The sequence below is a fragment of the Diaporthe amygdali genome, assembly GCF_026229845.1.
Source record: "Diaporthe amygdali strain CAA958 chromosome Unknown NODE_31_length_594919_cov_65_084759, whole genome shotgun sequence".
NCBI lineage: Eukaryota > Fungi > Ascomycota > Sordariomycetes > Diaporthales > Diaporthaceae > Diaporthe > Diaporthe amygdali.
This window is the reverse complement of record NW_026517051.1, coordinates 431,814-458,238: the sequence shown is the minus strand read 5'-3', so window position 1 is coordinate 458,238 and position 26,425 is coordinate 431,814. Positions and strand designations below refer to the sequence as shown.

General features: G+C 52.4%; 11 protein-coding genes across 11 annotated transcripts; 6 read left to right on the top strand and 5 right to left on the bottom strand.

The window, feature by feature from the left end:
* Positions 1 to 313: 313 nt before the first annotated feature.
* On the bottom strand, positions 314 to 1,176 carry J7T55_000396 (uncharacterized protein; the record flags this gene model as incomplete). The annotated part of the gene is made up of 3 exons (XM_053132511.1): positions 314 to 714; positions 769 to 898; positions 955 to 1,176. 3 exons carry the CDS (start codon positions 1,174 to 1,176, stop codon positions 314 to 316), a joined length of 753 nt encoding a protein of 250 aa, XP_052989634.1.
* Positions 1,177 to 1,625: 449 nt separating this feature from the next.
* Positions 1,626 to 3,414, top strand: J7T55_000395 (uncharacterized protein; the record flags this gene model as incomplete). Its single annotated transcript, XM_053132510.1, has 3 exons — positions 1,626 to 1,730; positions 1,804 to 2,625; positions 2,725 to 3,414. 3 exons carry the CDS (start codon positions 1,626 to 1,628, stop codon positions 3,412 to 3,414), a joined length of 1,617 nt encoding a protein of 538 aa, XP_052989633.1.
* Positions 3,415 to 4,566: 1,152 nt separating this feature from the next.
* On the bottom strand, positions 4,567 to 5,584 carry J7T55_000394 (uncharacterized protein; the record flags this gene model as incomplete). Its single annotated transcript, XM_053132509.1, has 3 exons — positions 4,567 to 5,227; positions 5,316 to 5,473; positions 5,537 to 5,584. The coding sequence occupies 3 exons, from the start codon at positions 5,582 to 5,584 to the stop codon at positions 4,567 to 4,569; spliced, it is 867 nt and encodes a 288-aa protein (XP_052989632.1).
* A 928-nt stretch (positions 5,585 to 6,512) lies between these two features.
* Positions 6,513 to 7,559, top strand: J7T55_000393 (uncharacterized protein; the record flags this gene model as incomplete). Its single annotated transcript, XM_053132507.1, has 1 exon — positions 6,513 to 7,559. One exon carries the CDS (start codon positions 6,513 to 6,515, stop codon positions 7,557 to 7,559), a length of 1,047 nt encoding a protein of 348 aa, XP_052989631.1.
* A 724-nt stretch (positions 7,560 to 8,283) lies between these two features.
* On the top strand, positions 8,284 to 10,535 carry J7T55_000392 (uncharacterized protein; the record flags this gene model as incomplete). The annotated part of the gene is made up of 3 exons (XM_053132506.1): positions 8,284 to 8,804; positions 9,042 to 10,000; positions 10,246 to 10,535. The coding sequence occupies 3 exons, from the start codon at positions 8,284 to 8,286 to the stop codon at positions 10,533 to 10,535; spliced, it is 1,770 nt and encodes a 589-aa protein (XP_052989630.1).
* A 1,256-nt stretch (positions 10,536 to 11,791) lies between these two features.
* Positions 11,792 to 12,643, top strand: J7T55_000391 (uncharacterized protein; the record flags this gene model as incomplete). Its single annotated transcript, XM_053132505.1, has 1 exon — positions 11,792 to 12,643. One exon carries the CDS (start codon positions 11,792 to 11,794, stop codon positions 12,641 to 12,643), a length of 852 nt encoding a protein of 283 aa, XP_052989629.1.
* Positions 12,644 to 14,499: 1,856 nt separating this feature from the next.
* On the bottom strand, positions 14,500 to 14,898 carry J7T55_000390 (uncharacterized protein; the record flags this gene model as incomplete). Its single annotated transcript, XM_053132504.1, has 1 exon — positions 14,500 to 14,898. One exon carries the CDS (start codon positions 14,896 to 14,898, stop codon positions 14,500 to 14,502), a length of 399 nt encoding a protein of 132 aa, XP_052989628.1.
* A 2,296-nt stretch (positions 14,899 to 17,194) lies between these two features.
* On the top strand, positions 17,195 to 18,529 carry J7T55_000389 (uncharacterized protein; the record flags this gene model as incomplete). The annotated part of the gene is made up of 3 exons (XM_053132503.1): positions 17,195 to 17,278; positions 17,670 to 17,941; positions 18,049 to 18,529. 3 exons carry the CDS (start codon positions 17,195 to 17,197, stop codon positions 18,527 to 18,529), a joined length of 837 nt encoding a protein of 278 aa, XP_052989627.1.
* A 1,743-nt stretch (positions 18,530 to 20,272) lies between these two features.
* On the top strand, positions 20,273 to 21,763 carry J7T55_000388 (HET-domain-containing protein; the record flags this gene model as incomplete). The annotated part of the gene is made up of 1 exon (XM_053132502.1): positions 20,273 to 21,763. The coding sequence occupies one exon, from the start codon at positions 20,273 to 20,275 to the stop codon at positions 21,761 to 21,763; it is 1,491 nt and encodes a 496-aa protein (XP_052989626.1).
* Positions 21,764 to 21,983: 220 nt separating this feature from the next.
* On the bottom strand, positions 21,984 to 23,431 carry J7T55_000387 (uncharacterized protein; the record flags this gene model as incomplete). The annotated part of the gene is made up of 3 exons (XM_053132501.1): positions 21,984 to 22,697; positions 22,775 to 23,137; positions 23,339 to 23,431. 3 exons carry the CDS (start codon positions 23,429 to 23,431, stop codon positions 21,984 to 21,986), a joined length of 1,170 nt encoding a protein of 389 aa, XP_052989625.1.
* Positions 23,432 to 23,810: 379 nt separating this feature from the next.
* On the bottom strand, positions 23,811 to 25,961 carry J7T55_000386 (HET-domain-containing protein; the record flags this gene model as incomplete). Its single annotated transcript, XM_053132500.1, has 2 exons — positions 23,811 to 24,218; positions 24,354 to 25,961. The coding sequence occupies 2 exons, from the start codon at positions 25,959 to 25,961 to the stop codon at positions 23,811 to 23,813; spliced, it is 2,016 nt and encodes a 671-aa protein (XP_052989624.1).
* Positions 25,962 to 26,425: the final 464 nt, after the last annotated feature.

Below are 26,425 nucleotides of genomic sequence, written 5' to 3'. Positions count from 1 at the left end.
ACACCCATCCCTCCCAACCGTAATCGAGCAGCCACGTCCTCGCGACGTCTACCACGGGGAAATACCCTGGCTCTTCAAGGGGAAACGGTCTGAATCCCCTTGACCATGCAAGTCTGGGGTCGCGAACTTCAAATTTGGCGAGCAGAGGAGAGTCGTTCGTCAGAGACGGGTCGAGTCTTGAAGCGTCGGACAACTGGATATAAAGAATCTTCTCCCTCGGGCACTTTTGCAAAAACTCTTCCATCGAGTTTGCTAGGTCTTCCGCGGCATTAGGAAATCTGATTTATAGATCCCAGACTCAACACCTGATCAATTAAAAGCTTACACAGCCCCCATCAACTTTCAAGAAACCACCTGTCATAAACTTGGAGTCATTGCTCGCCAGGAATGCTACGACTCCAGTTATATCGTCCACCTCCGCAAACCGGCCTAGGGGCATATTCCGGCGGAGTTCCTCCAACTTCTCCTCACTCCACGTCGCTCGGAACATTGGCGTGTTTACTCCACTAGGGTGTATCGTGTTGACGCGGATGCCATACGGGCCCAGCTCGGAGGCGGCTGTAAGGGCTAGCCCACGTAAAGCGAACTTAGACCCAGAATACAGAATGAGGCCAGGTGTCCCTCTCAGCCCGGCGATAGAGGAAGTCAAGACAATACTTCCTCCATTTCCAAGATCTCGCATAACCATGCCGGTGTGTTTGATGCCAAGGAAGGCTGTGGGAAGTCAGCATTGGACAGGAAGACTTTCTGGCGGGCAGGATGCCGAACCTGACTTAACGTTCACATTCATGATCTTGTCGTACTTCTCCTCGGTCGTATCGAAAATGCTTGTGGATGAGTAACTTATCCCTGCGTTTAGAAATGCACAGTCGAGGCGACCGAACTTGTCGACCGTCGCCTTAGTGAATCTTTCGACGTCCTCTTCGCATGTGACATCGGCAGGATCGCCAAGACCCTCGAGTCCAGTGAATTTGGTGAGACGAAGGGCTGCATTTTGGACTTGGCCATGTCCAGGGCTTCAGGGCTGATGTCCACCAAACTAAGGCTTGCACCCTCTTGCAGCAATCGAGACGCTGTGGCCAGGCCTATTGAGCCTCCTGCCCCGGTGATCAGCACAACTTTCCCAGCTAGCCTCTGGCTCGGCGGCGTCGCCAACTGCGCTTCATTGCAGGCCATATTTGCTTTTTAGAGCTCGTTGTGGCGTTGCGTTACGTTCTTTGGACGACAACTGCTATCGGTTGCAACGAGCCTCTTCCACACGGGTCTTATACACCGCTGCGTAATGCTGCACAGCGGAATATATAATCCGACGAGCACGACTGGAAGTGAAATCTCTTATCCAGGCATCAGATCCTACATACTGTACGGCTGGAGCCTTCCCCTCTATAACCCCGCAACCCCAACATTTACGGGGGCATTGGAACCCCGTGGGGTAAACAGATGGTCAAGCCGGAAATATCTATATCCTGATTCTCTCCGTCTCCAATCCAGGCGATCACTTGACTTGCGAATCATCTTTTAAAGCGTGGAACATTTGACACACCTCCCTCCCTGATGTTTTGGCACACCAAAACCCTTATGACTAAATACTTCTTCGGAAGCGTAATTGTGCTGAATACGTCAAGATGGAGGAATCGTTTACCAGATCCCACCTAGGAGCTGATAACCAGGAGATCCCTTCGCAGGTCTACGGATATCGCCCTTACCTACTCGCCGTCTCGGCTGCATGGGTGAGTGAGCTACACAGCGCTGTTTTTCTATGAGCCATGATCTATCACCACTTCAGCTTACAAAAATGTACAGGCCTCAGCTATGTATGGTTATGATTCGGCTTTTATCGGCGGAACACTGAGTCTTCCGTCCTTCAAGCACGCATTCGGCCTCGACACTGTCACATCTGCTGAATTAACGGCCCTGTCGTCGAACATAGTGTCCACGTTCCAGAGTGGTGCTTTCTTCGGCTGCATGGTGGGTTTCTTCACCGCTGAACGCTTCGGACGGAAACCCATCATCATAGCCTCAGGTGCAGTCTTCATTATCGGAGTCATTTTGCAAATTATTGGCATGCTTGGGCTTCTATACGCCGGTCGTGCTCTCACAGGCTTAGCAATCGGCGCTAGCAGTACTCTTCTACCAATTTATATTGCCGAGTGCTCACCAGCGCTGATCCGCGGCCGCCTGGTGGGAATTTTCGAGATCATGCTGCAGATTGCTTTGGTCTTTGGCTTCTGGGTGAACTATGGTGTGAACCAGAATATCTCATCAGAAGGCAACTTGCAGTGGCATATCCCAGTCGCCGTCCAGTTCATTCCTGCTGGACTTCTACTCATTTCCATGCCATTCATCATCGAATCGCCGCGATGGCTGGTTTCCGTGAACCGGATGGAAAAAGCACGGAAGGCTTTGTCATGGGTTCGAAATCTGCCCCAGGACCATGCATACATCGACCGCGAGCTAGGAGAGATCCAAGCTTCTGTCAATCACGAGCTTGAGCTATCTGGTGGCCGCCGGTCTACGACTCAGATTTTCCGCGAGCTTATTGCACCCGGCATTCGAGGGAGGGTGGCCGTAAGCGTCCTTCTCATGCTGCTCCAAAACCTGACTGGTATCAATGCCATCAACTACGTGAGTCCCGTTCGGTGTCAATGAGACTACCAACAAGAAAACTCAACTCCACTTCATCCTGAAGGAATAGTCAAGAGTGTTGACCTATTCTCAACACAGTATTCTCCTACGATACTTAAGTCCATCGGGTTTTCGGGAACAAGTGTTAATCTACTCGCTACCGGCGTGTATGGTCTGATCAAGATGTTGACGACGGTCGTTTTTATGGTCTTCATTGTAGATCGCTTCGGTCGTCGACTACCCTTACTTTTTGGTGCAGCAGGAGCCATGATTGCCATGTTTTATCTTGCAGCTTACTCCTCACTCTCGGGCTCATTCAAGGGGACCCCACCGCCTGACTCCGGAAGTCGAACTGCTCTCGCAATGATTTACATTTACGCCATTTTTTACGGGTTTTCCTGGAATGGCATCCCCTGGATCTTCGCTTCCGAGGTCCTTCCGAACCGTGTCCGTACTTTGGGCATGATGTGTGCCGTGTGCATGCAGTGGCTGGCTCAGTTCATTGTGGTGTACAGCTTACCTTACATGGTAGCGCGGATAACTTATGGAACCTTCATTTTCTTTGGCTCTTGCACGATCATGGCCTTTTTGTTCGCCTTTTTATTTGTCCCTGAAACGAAAGGTGTACCACTAGAGGACATGGACATCATCTTTGGAGTGGGTGCACCTGTGTTTGCTATTCCTGCTCGAAAGAGGTATGAGGAGTCCAGGGCAGCTGGGCTCGGAGTTTTGCAAATGAGAGAATTTGAGAAAGCTGGAACGGAGCATGTCGAGATTGGGACCCCGTAGTGTATGGCAAAGAGTAGGACCTGTTTATGTGCCATAGCAGGTATTGCATTTGAGAGTTAGGAAAGGTTTACGGATAGGTTCTTTTAATACTAGTTGGCCCTGTTGAGGGGTTAATTCATAGGAATTCCCTCCTACACTCCCACACCTTTCGCTTGGCCATAGAATAGTAAGCTTCCTTTGGTAGCTAATACATGGGAGCTTGTGTCCCAGTTTCAGTCTCAGGATCAACTAGTCTTCTCGCTTTGAGACAACATGATGTCGAATCTATTCATTTGGTGACGGATGGCCTTCACAATTGGAACGAAGATCGCAAGCAAGATTTGGCCTTAGACACATTCGCACACCTCAAGGGCCTGTCTAGGATTGGAACGTCATCGAGGAATGATTTTGAATCCCTAGTCAATGTGCTTGAACGGAGGTCACACCAGCTCAAGTACCTCGAGATTTACCTCATTCTGTATAAGGAATCGCGTGACTACTGGAACTACGGCTTTGATGAACATGACCAAAAGTGTCACTTCATGGCCGAGATCCGGGGGCGATGAACGTGTAGTTCGGGGGAAGGTCCAGTTCTGAAAAGACTGACCCTCGCCGCCCTCCGACAAAAGAGAACAGTTGACAAGTGCATCTGGTAAGATGCAGTAACAAAACATTATCTACCGCGCAGATTCTTTTTGATCATCCACAGTGCAAGGTCCACTCGTCACAACCCGAAAATGTATGGCCATGAGGTGATAGTGTTTGAATCTATTTTTGGGTCCAGAAGAGATAAGTATTCCATAAATTTAGACACGGTGGTCAAGCCACTCATAGTATCTGCCATTATGCGGTTGCCCGGAGCATCAGTGACTATGGATCTGACTTCACCACCGTTGAGACATTCATGTCTAGAAGCATGGACAGTTGCGTGGGGTATCGTGCTCGGAGGATTATGTTATGATCAGATATATTCCGCCTATCTTCACGAGATATATAGGTCGCTAGTTCTGTTGTACACCCGCGTCACTCAAACGCATGAAAGTCTGCAGTCTAGCTCCCACACAGTAAGGTGAACTGAAGCCCTGCCACTGCTGGTGTCGAGCACCTCTGTTTCTTGTGACCCAACTCCGAGCCTCCAATCCACTTGTAGGAACTGACGACTAGTTTGCTAATCTAGCTCAAGGACATCATAAGAGAGAATGATGTCGGGTCGGGGAACATCTCAGCTTCAATGTCGTACAGGGATCCGCAGGCCATTTGGCGGTAGTTGATGATAACCGGCAACTGGCCGGTCTGGATGCGGCCGTACACATCTGGGTTGTAGTAGCTCCAGTGGTAAGCTTGAACTACCCAGCCAAGCATGCCGGAGTTCAGCAGTTTCATGTTCGACTCAGATGCTTTGTGTGTGACAGGGCCGTCCTTCCGCAGCTTGACTGGAGATTTGAACTCGGCGTTGATAGCCACGAAGGCGGCGGTCGCCTTGGCTGCGCCGTTGGGAAAGTACAAGAAGGCACGCGCGTCCCTTTCCATGTCGAATGGGGGCTCGTGCCCTGATCCTTCGGGGAACGCTGGCAGGAGGCCCATATCCTCGAGCCTGAACTGCTGGGCATCAGGGTTGAGTCTGGCGATCTCGTGCGGTACCTGGAAGCTGGCCTCCCTCAAGGCCTGGTCTCGGCGCCGCATCGGTGTCCTCCGTGCCATTTCGAATCCTGCAGTGACGATGTCTGTGACGTCGTTACGTTTCCTTTGGTCGGAGGCGCGAAGCCAAGAGTGTGGCGGGATGGCTTTGGCTGACGGATCGTATGAAGGGATCGCAGCTGAGGACTTAAACAGCCTGCGGGAGGGAGTATGATGGAAGAGGCCTGGCAAATAAGGTCAGCTTCGATATGAGGGAGAACAAAGGGCAAAGCTTCTCAACTGACGTTTCGGTGCGGTAGTAGCTTCGCCCTTGGTCACCAAGGAGGGACTCGAGGTCGAGGTCACGCTTAAGCTCAAGCTGAAGCTCGTTCGTCCCAGAGATGCCAAGGCAGGGAAAGACGAGCCGCGACTGATGGTTCTCAGTCCCGACTGGTATAACGTCCTAGAAGACATGCCGGCAACATCGGAAACAAGTCGTGTTTTGATCGTTGCGCCGAAGATCTACCGCGAAATGGCTAGAGGAGGCGATATCGTGCGCCGCATGCTTCAGCATCTGTCGTTTCAATGTCGTTGTTGGTTGGCTCGGCTCCTGATCCTGCGGCTAAACCTCGGGCACATGCATCCTCGTGCAACTCTCTAATCAACTAATCAACCCTCCCGAAGTCTGCCCTATCCCTAACGATCTCACAAGAGAAAAGGGAGCCCCCCCCCCAATTGGTCCTCTCATCCACGAGGCGGGAAAAAGACAAACACCAAGACCGTGCAAGATACCAAATTTCCAGGCAAGACATGGTGATGAATATGCAGCCAGGTGTCCATCGAGCCAGAACAAGCAAAAAGGAGATATCTCGGCAAGTTGACGAGAAATGACATGTACTGTGATGCAAATTCCAACGCCATCATGTTTGCCAATTTCTTCACCGATAGACTGAAATATCAGTGAAAAAAACGTGTGAGGTAGTAATGAAGGGATACGAGAAAAGGCCCGAATCGTTACCACGCAGAATTACACACCTCTCACCATCTTGATGGATTAATAATGACTTTGATCTTGGCATGACGAGGACTCCACAACAGAGTGGCTTGGAAACGTGCAAACTCCGCATAGCATCACATTGCGACACGGCTAGAAGATAGTACATGCATGTTTCCATTGCTCAGTCCTACCCTCAGATGCTCCTCAGTGCCCAGTAACATGCTTTTAATCGGTGATAAGGAACGGCATTAGGATATCTCCATTCTCTGGCGATGGCTTCAGCTCAACGATCATGGCGGTGCAAAATCATGATGTGCCGTACTCCCGTCACCGGCGTCATGATGGTATATGATGTGATGACTCGTTGGGAGCCTCATCAACTACAAAAAAGGACCGAAAAAATGTTGATTGACAATTGTGTCGAACGAAATACCACCAAGCTTCCATTGCTCAGTCTGTCTTGACTTTACAGATTCACACTTATTCACAAATAGACAGTGACACCATGAAGACCGGTGGAGGAAGCATCGCCGTGATCGCCATGACGGCAATCATCAACACAATGACGGCAACCGCACAGAACTTGTCGTACGGCGCAGATAACTGGTACCGCAGCGACATCGTGACAGTCCAGCCAATCACCTTCCAGACCCAGAACAACCTGACCGTGGCGGGCAACCTCTTCACCCTGACCAACCTCAGCCGCAGCGCCAACAACACGCCAGCCATCGTGGTCGGCCACCCCATGGGCGCGACAAAGGAGCAGAGCGCGAACCTCTACGCGACCAAGCTGGCCGAGCAGGGCTTCGTCACTGTGTCGCTGGACCTGCCGCACTGGGGCGGCAGTCAAGGCGAGCCGCGCAACGGCGTAGCGCCCGACGAGTACGCAGAGGCCTTCAGCGCGGCGGTTGACCACCTAGGCACTCAGGTAGGGTCAGTCGACCGCGAGCGCATCGGCGCCCTGGGCATCTGCGGCAGCGGCAGCTTCGTAATCAGCGCGGCCAAGATCGACGCGCGCATCAAGGCCATCGCCACGTCGAGCATGTACGACATGGGCGCCGCGAACCGCAACGGGCTACGCCACTCACAGACCGTTGAGCAGCGCAAGGAGGTCGTCGCCCAGGCGTCCCGCTCCCGCTGGTCTGAGACAGAGGGTGGCGAGATCGAGGTGTCTGGGGGGACGCCGATCGTTCTTACTAGTAATTCGACCGCGGTCGATGCCGAGTTCTTCGATTTCTACCGCACCAGCCGCGGCGAGTTCACGCCCGAGGGCACGACGCCGAACCGTACGACGAAACCGACGGTGACTAGCCATGTAAAGTTCCTCAATTTCTACCCCTTTAACGACATCGACACCATCTCGCCGCGCCCGCTGCTTTTCGTCTCGGGCGACCAGGCACACTCGCGAGAGTTTAGCGAGGACGCATACGCGAATGCGGCCGAGCCCAAGGAGCTGTTCTGGGTTCCTGGTGCTGGTCACGTCGACCTCTATGACCGTGTGGAGCTCATTCCTTTCGACAAGTTCACCGACTTTTTCAGGGAGAATCTTTAAAGGGGCACAGTCTTGGCTTGAGATAAGATGCCAGTTGTCGACTTATCCTTTTCATATTAGCTTACCGATGATGATCTCTTTGCTTTGAAATCCTCCTGTTTGCTGGTGTCCTCTTTTTGGTGGCATACCAGCAGAGTATTCATCCCAGTGTATATGTACGCAGGTCACCGCAGGCTCAAATATGATCTCGGCTGGCATATAACAAGAGAAGGTATGCAGAAGGGGTCCGACATAGATACGCGCGGAAGAAAGCATCGGTCTTTTATATACTATTCAAGGAAATTTTCCCGAGCGAGCTAAGTGGAAGGAGTCTGTCCTGATAGGAAAACAGTCATAATATTTAGACAAGTTGTTCACAAGTATGCTCTCTCGCAAAATGTTGTAGCGTCTCGGGATCATCTTTGTTAGGGAGCTAATGCGTTTTTGAGCGCCCATGCCGGCACTGTAGGCCCCCGCTGCAGGTAACACAATCAGCTCGAGCGCTTGGAGCTTGTCTGCGGCACAGCTGAGGACGTGACTCTAAATTTATGTTTCCCTCCTCCACATTTGTTACAGTCGCCCCCACGCCGGTATGCAGGACACCTATGGGCAGAGAACTGAATGTCCCATTGGAGCACAGCACGGCGTACAGGATCTCTGAACCCCATTGCGGGAGCCAACAGGTGCACCCGCGTATACGATTTCCACGGCATAAGCTCTTCCAGCGATCGACCAGACCGCAATTATGGACCCGCTATCGATATCCGTGAGCGTGCTCGCCGTCATGGGCGCGGCTGGGTTCGTTGTGAAGACAGTCAAAGCCATCGATCACGCGCCACACGAGCTCACCGACATCGCTGATGCAGCGAAAGCCTTGGAGACAACCCTCGACGACGTCCAACACTGGCAGTTGGCCGGCCATAAACTGAACGAGGGCCTCGTCTTCCACCTCCGGCGCAGCGAGCAGAAGCTGCTGGAGCTGGCGCGCTATCTCAAGGACCACGGACTAACCAGCCCAAGCAAGCTACGGTCCCCGATATACTACGTTTTATATCAGGAGAAACTTCGGAATTATAAGAGGCAGCTCTCTGAAATTCGCAATGACCTTTCCTTAGCCCTATCGGCCGTGACCCACGGCCAGACAGGACGGATTGAAATGGACCTGCAACAGCTTATCATTACCAGGCAGGCGACACGGGAGGCTCTGAGCGAGCAAACATCGCAGCTTGACTATCTGGCTCAGAGGTCAGAAGAAATGGGGCTTGCGTAAGTCCAAATGACGAAGCTCCTTGAGTCGTTCAGACACCAGGACAGCGATGCCCAGCCTGAGCTCAGAAAAGAAAACTCCGCGTCCGTAGCACGTCTCCGCCACAGCATACAGATGGAGAGTGAAATCCAAGAACACCAGAAACACGAATCCGTTCAATCCATACCTACCACCAAAGAGTACCAGAACCGGCCAAAGCCATCATGCTCGGCGATATGCCGCTGTGCGTGTCACAGGAGACGCAGGCTTTGTACACCACACTCAACACGAGACTGGCTGGGCGGCCTCTCGGTGACATTCTCCGAGATAGGCCCCCTGAGCTCAGGCTGCACCGTCCCCAGCTGCGCTCGCCGCCTGAGTCCCTCGGCGTCGGTCGATGTTACGCTGCCCCCCTGGCTCGCGTCCAACATCGTCTCGATCTGGCTCAAAGGCGCGCCAGTCCAGGGGCCGGAGCTGCTGCTGCGCTCAAGGCGGATCATCGAGACGCCGGCGTACTACACGGCTGAGCAGGGCAATCTCGTGGCGCTGAGGCAGCTTTATGCGGAGGGCAGGGCGGGGATCCATGATTCAAACCCAGTCTCGGGGCGGAACACCTTGTTCGATGGCATCTTCCGCGGGCACCTGGACATCATGCGCTTCCTCCTCGACAGCGGCGCCGACATGGAGGCGGCCGACTTCTGCGGCTTCACACCCCGGGACCTCGCCTTCCAGCGCGTCAACACGGCCTGCCCTCCTGAGTTGGCAGAGCACCTCCGTACTCTCTTCACGCTAGACGAGGTACCAGACGACCTAGAGCTCACAACAGTCCACCGGATAGTCCTAGGCATGACCACCCTCGACCTAGGCGAATACCTCTCCGAGCACCCACCCGAAGTCAACAAGCCTGACCTACTCGGCCGCACCCCGCTCTGGTGGGCGGTCAGGCGAGACGATGCGCCCAAGTCCCATGCCCTCCTCGCGCGCGGCGCAGACCCAAATATCGCCAACGCCGCTGGCCGGTCACCGCTGCACAACGCTGCTGCGCAAAGGAACCTGGGCTTAGTGGACGCGCTGCTGACACACTCCGCAGATGTGCACCAGCGGTCATTTGAGGGCAAGACGCCGTTGCATGTCGTGGGCGTGTATGGCATCCGGGAGGATGTGCTGATTGTGCAGCGGCTACTTGATTCTGGGGCCGAATTGGCGCGCAGGACTCGTACGGCCGTACGGCGATCTCTTTGTGCTGCTTCGATAGCCATGCTGAAATTGCGCAGTTGCTTCTGGAGAGGGGAGCTGATCTTACGGTCCCTGACGCCCGTGGCTGGTTTCCCTGGCACTGGGCTATTTATGACGGAGCTGCACGAATCGTGGCACGTTATTTGACACATGGAGACTGCGATCTGGGTGCCGTTGTTGATGGAGGGGGGACCGTGCTACATTTCATGGTAGAACGGTGTACAGCTGAGCAAGTTGTCGACGCTATGCTTGCGATAGCCGATATGTCCATGATTGACCCAGACGCCAAGGACAGCCGGGGCAAGACTGCGTCGGAGAGTTTTGAGGAACGTTGGTCCTCGGATGTCCCTGTTTATCCACTCGATGAGCCAACATATGAGAAGTTGGGACGGATGATCGACAAGGCTGCGAGGCCTCGTGATACGCCCCGCTCACCACCTTGGTCAGCTGCCAGCACAGCGGACTCGTGGCATACTGCAAGATCGCCTTGCTACTCGAATCAATTCAAAGACTAGCAAATCGCTTTTTTGGTAACTGAAAGTAGTTGATGAGTTCTAGAAAATGATTGACAATAGTAGAATCGCCTCCACAGCACCTAGGTATGTAAGGCTTGGTGGTATACACTGTGTAGAATTAGTGTAAAAAGTTTATCCTACTGCTGTACTCTGATTTATTGAAACAGAAGTATTAGCAGTTATAGATTCTACCACTGTGTTTGTATATTTTGCTGCCCTCTTCTCTTCGAGATGTAAATATGTTTCTTGCTTCTGAGCTTCTGTTTGATAGACCCTTGTAATTCATTGAAATTTAGTACCACTGCTTCATACCACCGTCGTCACTCTCAGCAGGCTTCTCGAAATAAGTATGCTAAGATTCGGAAACTGTCGAGAATTTTCGAGAAGCATCCATCTTCCAGCATACATTGTTGCCAGTGGCGTGCTTATATCCTCAAGCCCTCTACAACCGTCTGAGGGTCCACTTCCTGAAAGGTCAGTGACTGATTGATTGACTGACTGAGATTGACTGGCTGTGACTTGAAGGAGGGCCGGGGGTGAAGGGGGGGGGGGCGCTTGTCAAATTCCCGCGTCCTATGCCCATTCCACGTCCCATTTACTATCGTGCTCCGCCCTGCATTCTATTCCATTCCCTCGTCTCTCCGCTCGTCTCTCTTCTTCGACAGACAGAACAATGCACGTCAGCCGTTGATGCTGCCTCCCCTACAGTTTCATGGTCGAGGGCTTTGACAACGATGACCGGTGGCGAATCTGCCTCGTCTGATCCCTTTGGAGCAGCCAACGCAGGCAAACGCCGCCAGCGTGAACATACCCAGTCAGCAATCCTTCCATATGCCTAAATTTAATGACTTTATACACTCCTGTAGAGAGGTTTTCAGCCTCGTGTCGAGGCAGCCGATCACATCTCAATGATGTCTGTCATAAGGCTACCTCCAAGACTCATGGGCCCAGCTGAAGGATGTTGATTCCTACCAATAGGACTTCGGCGCTTCTGGTGCTGCGCCTCGAGACTGACAACCAACTGCATGAACAAAAAGCAAAACCAAGCTCATTGGCTGGCCAGGTGCCCAGGGTTGCCTACGTAGTTATGGCGATGGCGGCCTCATCTTCCTGGACGAAAATGTATTTAAGCCCTCCAGCCATAGTGACGTCGCTCCAAGTACATTCATTCAGCCAAGACTGTATATATCTGACCTCAGTTGAGTTGAGAACGAATCACAGGATCAAGTTATCCATTTCTGTATTCATTTGTCACCATGAGTCCTGAGGATACTTCCATCCCAATTCGCGAGCTGACCCGCTCAGCCGCTCCGTCCCCTCCCAACGCCCAAGTCGCTTTTGCGGAAAGCGAGCCATCGTCTTCGACCGGTGGTGGTGACTCACGCTTTACCGCGGCCGAACTGGCTCTCCTCAAATCCGCCGCAGGACGCCTCCGCGAGCACGGCAGCGCACTCCGCGCAGAGATCGAGAGCGACCCCCAGATGTTCGTCGCTCTGGAGAGGTCAGCCTCCCACCGCGCCCGCTGCCGTGCCGAGAACGACTGCTTGCACGACCTTGCTGGAAACCCGTGCGGCAGCAGAATCGCCTCTGAATACCGCATCTGTGTCGAGGGCGCGAAGAGCTGGAACCACTGGGCGCCGACGAAGCACTACTACCACACGGGCTGTTTCGCGCGTATGATGGACCTGCCCCCGATGATTCGCGATGGAAATTTCCGTCTCCGGGAAGAACCATGGGGTTTGATGATTCGGAAGTGGTACGAGAACCGGGGACGCGTGGATCTAGACAAGATCCAGGAATATATCGAGGCACATAAGGCCTATAAGGAAGTCCACACGGAGTACAGTACCGAGTGGATTGAATGGCAGATTAAGCATGGCGATTCTTGCAACGAGAATGAGAGATGCGAGTGCCCGCCAAAGCCAAATCCTCCTGAAGAGCCGGTGTTGAGGGATTACAAGACTGCGGAGGGTCAAGTCTGTGGGCTATCGGATCTCCTTCGTCACGAGAATCTCGAGGACATGCGCGAAGAGCAGTGGGTTACCTTGGGGCCCGATGGGCGTCGTGTCAGACTCGTCAGGCCTGAGAAGGAGGATGATATCGAGTAGTTTATACTCTTAACTGATGCGAGGGTAAGACTGTTACAATTCAGGGAACGGGCGATTAACAGAAACAGATTCCAAAGCCAGACGAGGAACACGTTACAAGTCGTGCAAATTATGCGCTACCAATACAAGGGAAGGGGATGACTCGAATGAGCCCATGTTTTAGGCTGTGGAGATGGTCGCGGATGAGGCAATCAGGGAGAACATCTAGACTCAAGAGCTGGATATATAACACCACGGTCATTTCCGGTAGGTAGCAGCTCTTTCGTTTGCTCTGCACTTGTCAATTTGACTTTTCGTCTCAACAACTGATTATCCTCACCGCTCATGATTATCCATTAGTCGAATGCATATTGCGCAGCCAGATCTGATACCGTTCTGCTAGTACAGATCCTTCAGATCACCTATTCAACCCCTATAGATTTTGTCTAATAGATCAGCAGGATTCCTTATAATTGCCCACTGTGCTTTGTGAAGACGTTCGAATGGATTTTGTGTAGCCAATCGCACAGCAAGCCAGAGCATCCCGAGCGGTCTGTAAAGACCCTCAACTAGGCGAGAGTGGCCATGGCCCAGCCTCGTCAGCCTCACCTGCCCTCCGACTATCCCAGTCCTCTGACCAATCTTCCCATCGGCCGCCTACCATCCCAGACCCACTGATAAGTTGGAAGGTCAGCAGCCATGGAGAGGAGTTATCAACACCTGGCTAGATGAACTTTTTCAAGACCTGCTTGCAAAAACTTTGCTACTATTGACTGATATACAGCTGCAAGACGCGAGGTGTAACAAAGCAACCTCAAATCTCCAGCAGCATCGACAACCCACAGAACATGCCGCATGTGCAACACTGCAAGGAGACGTGCCGACGGGCCGCAGCCATGCAGCCACCCTATTATTCATCCGCCTGCAGGAAGGCTTGTGTGCCACCACCGACCAACTCGAGAGGTGTTGAGCGGCCTGCCTGGCTACATGTTGGGCGATTAGGTGAGCCTCCTTGTTGAAGCTGACACATTACCAATTGCATCCGACCAAGCCGGGCCGGTCTCGTCAGCAGCGCACAAAAACAGTGTGCGACAGGTTTGTTGGTTTGCGCGAGCAGTGTTAGCCCGTCCAGAAATCGAATCACACCAGATATCCTAGCATGGCACAAAGAGACAACAAGCTACGAATGGCCACTTGTAGTTTTTAAATCTTGTCTGATTTTCCCCATTTCCTAATCCAACGGCCCCGTCATAAGAAATTTGTATATACATCAGCACGTGCTTAGATCGTCGGCGACAGATGAGCTAGCTGGCTTCAGAACCTTCCAGGGCAGGCCAGCAGATAATTACAAAAAGATTTCAGTAAGAGCACCCCAGTACCCCAGCACCCCAATCCAATTGCCGGCCATCGCTGCGCCGGCAAGAATGACCGTGACCATGACCAAAACCCAGAATGTTGCCCCGGTCTATATGTAAGGTGGCAAGTGTCTTTTGTGGTGTCGAGGGAAATTTGCGAAGAAATATGTGTGAGAGGTTATCCCATCGACAAGGTTGGAGTGTGGGCTTGTTGGGTGCCGTGGCCCCGCGAGGGTGTTTGTTGTGGAAGAACCCAGTAGATGAAGGCCAGGACATCGAGCCGAAGAGTCGAGCTCAATCAAGCCCAGTCCAGCCTCTTGACGTGGTTTAGGGCGATCGGCAGAGTTGATCGCGACTTTCTGTCAGCAAACTCCACATGGCCGGCATCCGTCGCCCGTAACCGAGATTGATAAGATGGACCCTCGTCATGTTGCGAGCGGCAGAATCGGCCCAGCGGCGACCCAAAATACTGCCCACAGTGACAGTTGATCGCGTCATGCGAGCAAGTATCAGTGCACTCTCTTATCTCGCTCCGTCGAAGCTGGCCCTCTGTGTCCTCCAGTCGGCAGGCGGTGGGGCGATGATACTGTCCCTCTTGGACATGGAGCCAAACCCAGGCATGGAGCTGAAGCGGTTCAGCTTCTTGCGCTCCGCCTTGCTGGGCGCTGTGGCCTCTGCTGTTGCTGCTGGGCTGAAGGTCTGGGCGTGTGTGGGTGATGGGGTTGCGCTGTCATAGGCCGAGGATGTGTTGGAGTTGTTGGAGGAGCCAGTCGCGTTGGGAGTCTGGTAGATGTACTCGCCGTCGACGTAGATAGCGTTGGAGACGAAGGTTGAGCGCCTGTGGCGGCGGCGGGTGTAGCGCTGCTCGAGTCGCCAGATGTCAATCTTGGACTGGATGCGTTCGAAGAGTCCTGGAGCCATTTTGAAGGTGGGTTCTAGGACAGGAGAGGACTGTCGCGTGAGGTGTGATGTGGTGGATGTGACGGAATGTTTGGGAACTGTCGGCCTGCTTGACAGGTTAAATCGTTTCGTCGTGGAATTATTATTTGTTGTTTTGTCGTGAGACCTCGTGTTTGATTCTTGGATTGACTGACTGACTGGTCGGTCGAGCTATATTCGTCGTGGGTGGGGCTTCGGTTCGGAGTGGAATCAATCCAGGATTAAGCTCCGCGTAATTTGGCGAAAGGAGAGGAAAAGACAAGACAAGATACCGGTGGGTGGGGGCCTTCTATAGATGTAGTCTAGGTATAGAAAGGTATGGGAGGGGGAGCGAGAGGGAGAAAAAGAGCGGCTGGGGGTGGGCGAAGGTGAGGGAGGGATGGGAGGGAGAGAAATATGTAAGATAGGAAGAGGTCAAGTGGACGGGATGGGATGGGGAGAGGAAGAAAGATAGAGATGGGACGGATGGAGGTTGGTTGATGAAGGAGGGAATTCTCGAGCCTCGCGGGGACGGAGACTAGGCCAAAAGAAGGATGGTAGGTTTGGCATTTGGTTAGTCGGGTGGATCGTATGGGGATGCCTGCAGAAGTATACATGTACTTTTGACTGTGGACTGAATGATTGATTGATTGCGTGTGTGTGTGTGTACTGTATTGGGCTGGACTGATGTGGATTGGATGTGGATCTCTTACTCCGATCTTGATGCTATTTGGGCAAGTTGATGCTACGGTACTGGATCATGATTGTATCGTGCATAAACATGAATGCCCTCCAACAACGGTCGACTCCACCGTGGTGACCTTGCGATACGAAGATCAAAACAGAGGCCAAACCGGCAACAAGTGGGAAGAGACATGGACAGACAAGGACAGACGTGGACAGACATGGAAGAGATGGAGAGAGAGCAAGACAGTAAAACAGGTCGATCACAGCCGTCACAGCAACCACAGCAATCTCATCGACCTCATCCCTGGCAATCACAGTCGGCCCTCATCCCTGCCTCGTCCCTGCTTGGGCCCCTCTTTCCACAATAACTTCTCCCACTTCTCCCACTTCTCCGACTTTGGTCGTCAATCACTGACAGTAAATCGTCGCTTCCGAGTGCCCCTTCCATGTCAGCCCCCCTGCCTCCTGCCATCCCTGTCCCGGTGCTTTCCTAGTTTGGGTTGGAGCTACTGTAGTACGCCAGGGAGAAGCGCAAAGAGGGCAGCTGCAGCCCTTAGCGGCCGCCCCACCTACCCACCTGCACCACCTGCACCTTCCCTGTTCATCTGCACTCTTGCTCTGTGCTCTGTGCTCTGGACTTTTCAACGAGGAAGGGACGGGGCAGACTGGGGAAACAGAAAGGAAGGAGTAAAGGGAGGAAAGCAGAGAGAAGAGAGAAGGAGCGAACATGAAGCCATCATCAAACAAAAGCATCATTCAGTTCATCAGTCAATCAGGTCAAAGCACTCGGTAGATGGATGAGTGGAAGAGCAGTGGAGAGGGAAGAGAGAGAGAGCGCGAGCGAGCGGTAGACAAAGACAATCAATCACCTTTCATCAATTCAAACAGTCAAGCCCCCTCGAGTCGAAACGTGGCAGTGCAGTGCAGTCAATCAATTGTATGGAGAAAGGCAAAGACCAGACCCCACGAAGGAACATACTGACCTGATTTTCTCATCGATAATAAAGAAAAACAAGCTCGAGCTTTAACCTCGACTTCGACCTCGACACACCGTCGACTTCGTATCATCGAGCCCCCAAATCACCGAACCCTCCCCCGAGCAGAGTCGTAGGCCAGGCCCAGGCCCAGACCAGCGCCACAAGATCCACCCTCTCGCCATCTCTCGCCATACGCTACAGTACCATTTCACCACCATCACAGACCCTACCGCGGCCAAGACACGGCTTGGCCATGGCCTAACTTGTCCTAAGCTGCCCTAAGCTGCACTAGCCTGGGCGTGCCGTGGGCTCGGATGTCGCATCCATCATTCTAACGTGTGCTTGTGTCTGTCCGTTCCGACGCGTTGGGACGAGACACGCCCTCACCACGTTTCTTTCGACAATGAGCGTGACAGTAAATGTCAGTCAGCACTGCATTGAATTGTCGAAACATCCAAGGCTTCACTGAACAAGCCTGACAAGCTCAACATTCTCTCTTTCATCCACACATTCATCCATATCTGCGCAATGATCTCCGTGGCAAACTTGATTGTCCGTCCCCGCCGCCACAGCGAGTCATCCCAATTCGTCCCATCTCACAACCATGCCAACGCCATCCTATCCTGTCCTATCCCATGCTGCCAGCCACCACACGGGCCACGTCGAGTCGCGAAGCCGAGGCCCTCTCATCTGCCCCAGCCCCTCACTTCAAACTTGCCGTACGTGTACGTTGTCGCAGCGACGGGCACATTAGATCTGAATCATATCGCTCGACTGGCTGGATGGCAAGCTGGCAATTGGCAAGCTGGCTGAAAGGCTCAATGACTCCAAAGTCAAAAGCAAAGGCAAGGACAAATCAACACTCTGGCGAAACCCTGCCCAGCGTCCACCTACAGGGACCATGGCAGTCGTCATGCTACTCACCCCGTCGGATCGTTCCTAGCTCCCCAGTCGGTTGTTTCGCCATCATGGAGGGATGGTGGTGGCAGATGGCACATGGCCATTCTGGCACCCTCAGTGGAGGGAAGCCAAAATAAGGGTCCCCGTTCTAGATCGATCTGGTGCTTGTGTACTTGTAGCTCTTCTTGTCTCTGCCGTGCTTCGTATCAGTCGGCCCCGGATCCGGACAACAGCACAGGGAGAGAGGGACAAGACAGAGAGGGCAAGATCCGCACCCCTCCTGAGACTGACGAGCCCACCACCTACCCACCCACTCACCCACCTGTCCCAGGGCTGTGCCTTACACTCGGTGTAGGACAACTTGTCTCGCACCTGAATATCTATCATGCACGCCTCTACAATGTAGGGTATATGTGGACAACCCCCAGAATTTCAGCCTCGCAGCTCTGCACACTCGAAACTTGGCAGCTGGGAGCTGCCGGGTGAGTTGTTTTCCTGGTTGGCCTGGCTGGGGACTGGGGCACTGGGACCCAAAACTTGCTCCGAGGTTGCACTGTACTTGTAATGTCCAGGGCTCAGGGGACAGTAGGCCGAGCCCGAGCCCCAGCCAGAACCAGAAACCAGCGCCCAACGGCCCAGTGCGGGACCACGGCCCAGCTCCGCGCGAGGAGGACCTCGAGCTCACACCACACACACGCCCTCGGCCGCAGAGGTCGGGCCAGCGGAGGCCTGGGGAACCCCTGCAGGCCACGTGTGGGTGGCTTTTCTCTCTCTTCGTTTTCTTTAACAACGGCCGAATACTCATCAACAACTCCTTTCCAGATTCGAGATATCCCCTCGACGACCTGGCAGCTTTGTTGTTTTACGAGCTGACGGCCCTAGGCTATGAATGGCCACTCACGATCACCGTCGATCGTCCCATTTCATCTCATCTTAAGCTTTACGAACCGCAGGCCATAGGTGCCACTAGAGCCGAGCTTAACGCCCGCCGAATCCCGAGCTGGAAGCATGCAACCTCAACAAACAAGCCTTTTTTTCTAATATTCGAGGCAATGCTACAGTCATTTTGATTTGGTTTTTCTTTTGCATTTCCCGTCTTGGTGGCAGTTTATGTGCTGGCACTAATTGACACTATGTAGCGACTTGTCCATTCACTCGCCTCTCACATGCAAAGCTTGCTATCCCGCGGTCAATTGAGTGCTGCACGTAGAACTGGGAGCTTGTGACCTCAGTTTCTGGGTTGGTCCGATTCACAGTATTTGCCGCTGTGTGTTCGAGATCCTGTCCATCTTCGGCCTCTCAGCAAGCGTTGAGGGCTACATCTCTCAGCCCCGGTACCAGGGTGGGAAAGAGGACGGTCTGCTGATATAGTCTATGCACATATGAAGTGGCACCCAACAGACATCACTATGTGATAGAATTCTAATGCATTTCTTTTTGAGATTCCTTTTAGCTAGAGTATAGGAACATTTGTACAGAATGTTTAGTCCGCATACAGCGTTCCTTTCTGCGAAGTGACTGGCCTTCTGGTCAGCATCAAATTCTGATTGACGAGCATTTGTTTGTGGTTCTTCCCCAGGAGCCCCCTCGAACTTTTCAACTTGATTTTCAACTTGGTTGTTCGGCTGTCGAGAGTTTCATTTTCTTCATTAGTCCGATCAAACATGCACTGGACTTGAAATGTTCGATGTTATGAATCCGGCCATTCAAAACACTTCATCTCCTTCGGTCAGATGATGCTCTTTTTGGCGACAACTTCAGTTTAGGGCCATTGTATGATGAGTTGCTCCATCGTGACAATCTATAAGCTGCCAAAAGCCAGGTAATAATCGAATTTGGTGTTGACCGAGTTGATTTCGAGTCTGTCTTGATGTAGCAGAAGTTACAATAGTAGTAGAAATAGGCATTAAACTGCATGGCTGCATATCTGCGCCTTTGTGTCCACGGTCACCTTTATGGCGCCTCAGAAGCCTGGCTACAAGGCTTCGAGGGCCATTGCACTCAACTGCACTGTTAGAACCACAGCCAATGGTATCCTGTCAATCGTACTTCATTCAGGGGAAAGAACCCTAGCACTATGGGCTGCGCAGTCAACCACAAAGCCTGTTCTACAAACTCTCCTCATTGTGGCTTGTTGAGTCTGCATATAAGGAAGCAAGTAGAATAAACTATTGGCATTAGCTCAGCTACCGAAACTGAGTGTATTCGAAGCGTAGTTGTTCAGTTCTATTCTGGACGCGCCTCAGAATGCATATCGGAGTGAGCAGTTTTGCCATTGGTCGATTGCTAGCGATTTGTCTTCTTTTTACACTTGCATGGCGCCATTTTAACTCTGCTTCTGTTGTATTACCACAAATCGGCCATTGATTGGTGGGCGTCCTCTTCACTTGGGAGCGACCTCGGGTCTCCCTTTTTAGGGCTGACCGTTTGGACTCAGCCGGTTCTCAACTACATTGACAGATTTCGAACATCAAGCCTGCTCTCACACGTTACTATCATTCAATCCCAGCAGCTGCTCATGATACTATAGTTTTATAATCAATTACTGAACTCGGCTCACTGCCATTGACTTCGGGTCATCCTGGACAGTATCAACTCATTCCTCGACATCGATCTGTCTGTTGTGTGAGCAAATACTGATGGAAAGCTCCCCTACCACAGCTTCTGGCGCCCCGAGCAAAGTCATCGGCTGGCCTTGGGTGGATCGTATTGAGGAATGGCGGTGGTGGAGGTCACAAGTCGTTTGGAAACAGGAAGAACATCGCCAGATCTTGAAATGGTTGAAGAATAGCTGTTGCAAAACTACGAGCACGATGTACCACCAGCTTCCGAGTTCGCACACAGAAGCGGAGCACGCGGCGCTCTTGCCAACTCGACTCCTCGACCTGGGACGAAACGTACGGACTTTGAGGCACACAGGGCTGCGACTGGTTACAACGAGACCCGGAGATCGGGGCCATTACATGACACTGAGCCATCGCTGGGGCACTGAGCACCAGCTGAAGCTGACCAAGGCCACCCTAAATGCTCAAGAACAGATCATTCGCTTCCAAAGTCTACCCAGAACATATCGAGACGCGGTAAAAGTGACATTGAGCTTAGGATATCGATATCTATGGATCGATGCTCTCTGTATAATCCAGGATGACCACGAAGACTGGCTCCAGGAGGCGGCCAAAATGGCGCTGGTTTACCGCAATTCAAGCTGCACCATCAGTGCCCACGCCGCCCACAGTGACGACGACGGATTTTTGTGCGCGAACAATCATATCATGCCCGGTCACTTCGGGGATAGACCGAATGTATCTGTTCTAATTACAGCGAGCCATCTGAGTCACAGGGGCTGGGTGTTCCAAGAACGCATTCTGTCACGGCGATTGCTCCATTTTACACCCGGAGGTCTGTTCCTAGAGGATGCCTCCGGGATTGTAACTTCCTGCGGCAGCCCCCCAGAGATTTACGACCCCTCGAAAGACAACAAACTCAACCTGGAGGACGCAAACCAGAACTTGTGTGAATGGTACAGACTTGTCGAGAAATTCACACATTGTCAGCTCACGGTCGACACCGACAGACTCCCCGCTCTCCTGGGACTGGCTCGCTATTATGAGGAACAAAACGACGATGGCCAGTATCTTTGGGGCTTGTGGAGTCGGTCTATCCACCAAGGTCTCCTGTGGATAAATGTGGATGAAAGTCCTAAAAAGCTGCTCCAGGGCTACGACGCAGCGTCCGGGCCGGCTCCGACCTGGACGTGGGCTCATTTGCTCGGCCGAATCAGGTATCCTGATCATGTGTCCAGTTGCGAGCCTTGTTGCGAGGTTATTGATCTCGATGCTGCAACATTGTCTGCACGCTTAAGCAGGGGAGAACCACCATCTCTTGTTGTCCAGTTGAAAACCGTCGACCTGGAAGATGCTAAAGTCATACACAAGCCAAAGTCATTCATGGGAGTCGAGTTCTGCCACTTGCTGTACTATAAGCGTAGAGCTTGGGTCTCGCTTGACGATGAGAGAAATCACGACGTGGTATTTCCCCAGCTCACGTTAGCATTCGTGTCACACAATCACTTTCAGAGCACCTTCAGCTATGATGATTTGCAGCTTACGGAGCACACTTGGGTCTACTATTTTTTGCTGTTACGCCTCTCGAAACTTGACGCCCCGGCCAGATACCAAAGGATCGGTCTCGGTGCGTTTGAGTGTACCCCTTATCATGAGCACAATAATCGGGAGCTAAGGCTTGGTGATAGTAATTGCATTGTGTGGGATGAGGCCGACTGGAGGATCATTTCCCTGTGTTAAGTTGATCTCTGCAAATGTTGAAGATTATGATCGATGTAAACGAGAATTGTCCCATGGTTTTGTAGTTGGAGTAACTATCAATACCTGAGAATGAATCATCTTAAATGCGACCTGTTTCAATCTCCTGATTCCAATTTCTTGCGCCCCAGCCCCCCCCCCCCGGGGCCAATCCGTATTGACGGCAGTGGAGCCTTGATCTTACGTTGTTGCTCAGAAAATATCAGAGAATGAACACGTCATTTCCTCTTAGTCCCTGCCCTTTGTGAGATGCCTTACACGCTTTAGGTATGAGACACTGCCAGCAGACCTCCGTATCAGTCTTTTCAGGGCATAGAGTTATTGATTGGGTTGTTCTGCCATAAGCAGGCTCTTTTTCCCTAGCCAGCGCATGCAGTATACCAACCACAGCGAGCCTAGCCATCCAATTCCCGCGGGTTCTAATGACGAGCAGGCCATCCTGCGGACTGTCGAGGATCTCGTCCCATGTATCCAATGAGGTCATGCGATCGTCCGGCACGGCCTCGGTGACATGGCACTGAAGGCATTTCCAGTCACTGTACTTGAGCTTCATGTGCGAGAGTGCGTTGAATATATCAACATCTCCAACCCATCTCCCTCGGTCATGAACCCGGATGACCGCCTCGGCTATACATGCCTCGACAGTGTACTGCCCGTAGGAATCGTCGGACGTCAACGGCAAGCACCAGTCGAGAACGTTCAAATGCATCGACATATGACTAAAGCAGTCGTCCAGCTGACCGTCAAAACGGGCGTGAGTTGCCATTCTCCACGAGCCCGGGTCCACTTCCCGAACCATGAGATTCTCTGGACAGGTGAGAAGGGTGAGACCTGGCTTGCCTACGTTGCCAAGAAGCTTCGTGAAAGATATCCCTCTCTCAAAGCGGCTTGCGTGTTGGAATGGATCGAGTATGAGCTGTTGAGAGGGAAGCGATTAGTATTAAGTACAGAATAGCCTGGCAAGATAATAATGGCAGTGACAAAGTGCAGTACCTCGGATCTGACAAATAGCGAATCACGGGAACTGAAACCGATTATGCGTGACGTATCATGTTGTTTGATATCGATGGATCCTGACTCAAAATAGCAAATAGTGCGCAGAGTGGCCTCTGATACTTCATCGTGGTGCATGGTTGCGAGTGGCGGGCGCCCTGGCCATGGTCTCTCCAAGGGGGCGTGAAGGATGCGGCATGATATCGTAGCCCCTTTCATGGAGTCGAGGAGATAAGTCTTTGAGAGGGTATAGAGAAAGTCAATGTGCTTCCGCCATCCTTCGTCTGTTGCGAAATGCTCGGCAAATCGTCTTTGCGCTATCAGTCTGGCCTGCATGACCCAAGAGAGGTCCCGTGGCGAGGGCTGGAGTTGATCGCAGATGATTGCATTAGCTCGATTATTTCCGTCTTGGGTTGGAAAAGAGGATCTTTCAGGGCTCCTGGATTGAGACTCGGACTGGATGCTTTTGCTTTCAGAGTGCGCATAGTACCGGAATCTAGGAACTTCATGCCCGATTCGAGACGCTCTGTTGCAACGTAATTGTCCCGCGCATTTTGGACCCACGACAACAGTCCCCGAAACGTCGATGCCTCGGGACTCGAAGAAGTTTTGAAGAAATTTCACATTGTCCTCAAAGTTTACGAGAAGCCCTTGCATTGTTTCGATGCTCTCACAGACGCCGAAAAGAAAAGGCCAGTCCTCGACTTCTGCGGCATTGCTTTTTTCTCTCGAACAGTATGGCTTCCAAGGCAGACCATCTAGGTACAGGGCATGCAAATGGTGAATACTATCATCAATAAACAATAGAAATCTTTAACGTGAAAAAAGATATAGACTATCTAGGGTTAAGCCCAGACACCTTATAGTAGCTGCCACATGCACAATATTGTAGCTGCCGTGCGAGCCTGAAGGTGGACGCCCGATGAGATTACAAAAAGACCCGTTCCTGGTTGCGTGGTATAATTTCGAAACTCTTCACTATTGTCTGCCTAGGAAACAGCTTGTGTGTCACTAATCCTAGATAAAAGGTAACACCCTACACCACCGTAATCTCCTGCACGAAGTTCGTTAATCTCGGGTCGTCAAATCGTACCTTCGGCGGCTCGACCCCTGACGTCTTGTTATCTTGCGGAAGCCCTGACCTCGTCAAGAGGAGCTCCTGAATATGCTGCGAGTCCTGGTGTACCCCCGATTCGAACATGCCGAGGCGCTGTGTCGAGCCGTCGATATTAGCTTTGAGGATGAGACCTCGTAAGGAATAATGAGTTCTACCAAGCTTCGCCGAGATAATTGCGAAGAGTAATAACTCTTCCTTTCGACCCTGAATACGCTTCGCGACATCGTCGTTGAACCGCGTGGCATCACGCGGGATATATTCGTCCCAGTCTATGATAGTATTTACTGGAGTACCGCTGTCGCCGAGAAGTGGATTTGGAACCAACGGCTTTAAAGTCATTTTTGTTTCATGTATACTGTTTTCACTATGTTGCGAAAACAACCTTCCTTGGATGCAGACAGCTCGTAAATGCAGGCGACATGAGGTAAAGTTGTACAACCCTGAGGGATGATCTGTAGCTACGTGGACGTCGAGAACTTCTGCGAAGTCCACCACCACATAGCCAGGCCGTGGCCCGTAGCCTAGATCAGGAACTATAGGGCCGTCGAGGCTGGCCCAAGACCACGTGGGGATCCAGCAGCCTCTGATCCTGGACACAGCCCTATCGTGCTGGGAATATGTGTTCCAGCAAACCTGAGATAGGATCTCGTTTCCCCACATACCGGCGAGGTACGTATCTTTGAGAGTTTCGCGGAGATTGCCAGCCAACCCAGCAAGCGCAACGAGCTTGTCTGAAGTCTTGGTGAGGTAACAGGAAGAATAAGCTTTCACCATTGCCCACCAAGCCTCATTCACACTGGCTATATCTCCAAGGTCGACACTGGGTTTGCCCACTGGCGGCGCAAAAGTGCGATAATTCGAGAGAAAGCCCGCCATTAACTTGGGGTCCCAAGCCTCCGCCGGCATGCCCTCAGGAAATTGCTCACAGGCCATAAGCTCCTGACACTCCCAGTACACTTGGTTCCTGGTAAAGCTCAACTGGCCCGGAGCCAGATAGCGCTCCTGCAGAACCCAGGCGCGGGTGTTCAAGGGGGCTTCTTCGATGTCGTCAGTATACATTCGCAGTCGAGCCAACGTTGTGTTAGCCTCGCCGATATCCGGTGCTGATAGCGTGGCTGGGTCTCTGCCGTGGTATAGCCCCAGACTACCGTCCGCAGCCCAGGTCGCGGCAATGTTGACGACTGCGCCTTCATAGATCTGTCCCATCAGGGCTGACTCTTTTTCCCAGTCAGACACGTCATCTTGGATGATGCACAGCGAGTCAATCCAGATGTGGGAGAATCCCAGGGATGTAGCTATCTCGCAAGCTTCGCGATAGGTCTTTGGAAGCTTCATCATGTCCTGCTCTGCAAGAAGATTGCTGTAGTTGTACCGGCCTAGACAGAAGTGCAGAGATTTGCCCCAGCAATGGCTCAAGGTGCAATAAGGCCGGGGATCATCTGCTGCTTGCTCGACGATCCGCCACCCAGTTGCTTTGCCATCCGAAATGACAATCTCGACGAGTCGACTTGGTGAGAAATATTGGCGTTCTCTTATAGAACGACATTTGTTGTGTGACGTAGAGCATCGTCGTAGCGACTGTGCCCACAAATGAGGATTCTGTGATGTTGACCACGAGTTCGCAAGAGGCTTGCACTCTGAGGAATGCAGAGGCTCAGTGTCGTTCTTCTGATTTTGCACCCTTCTGAAGGACATCTGTGCAAGACCCTGGCGCAAGGTGACCGCGAAGTCGAGGGCTCGGGCATTATGTCTCCGCGTTTCAGTTCGTACAACGGAGAACAACGGCTGGCTGTTCAGCTCAGGCGGATTGACCGTGGAGGCATAATTCCAAAAGACGTCTTCGCTGGGCAAGTGCGGCTGGAGCTGTGTCAGAAACTGCTCGTACGTTCGTGGCACCCAGTCCCCAGATTCGTAGAGCGCGCTGTCCGAGACCTCGACGATCTTCTGCCAGATATTCCGACAAATGAAACAATTTGTCTCGATGGCGTTGTAAAAACTTTGAGTCGAGTTGTGATGGTTGTATCGCGTGCTCACGTTGCCGAGATTGTCTCGACACATTCGACACAGCATGTTTGACGTTGCACGGTGGATTGAGGGGTGATGAGTCACGGGTAGAGCCCAGAAAGGGAGTTTCTTCTGAGCAGGTCGGAACGAGGCTGAGAAACCCTGTCAATCTCGCTGCCGCTCAGTAGGGGCTTCTGCGATAACAGAGTCACTACTGGTACTGCGAAGGTAGACGTACGCGTGCTGCGGCTCTACAATACCGCAGTTTACAGGGCTGGACCCCAGGGCCCTTGTAGCCAAATGTATTAGTAAATCTACCAGATTATTCCAGCGAATCAGATATTTGGCCCTAACGCCACACGAACAGGGATACACACCCCTGTAGGTGGCGGTGACTGGATGCACGTCAGACAGCCCTCAGCTCGGTGAAGTCAACGCCTCAGGTATTGCTCTCCACTTTTGCTGCCTACTTGGCACTTCTGGTGTGCCTTTCTCCTGAGATACTCTTCAAATTCCTGCATATTGCTCGG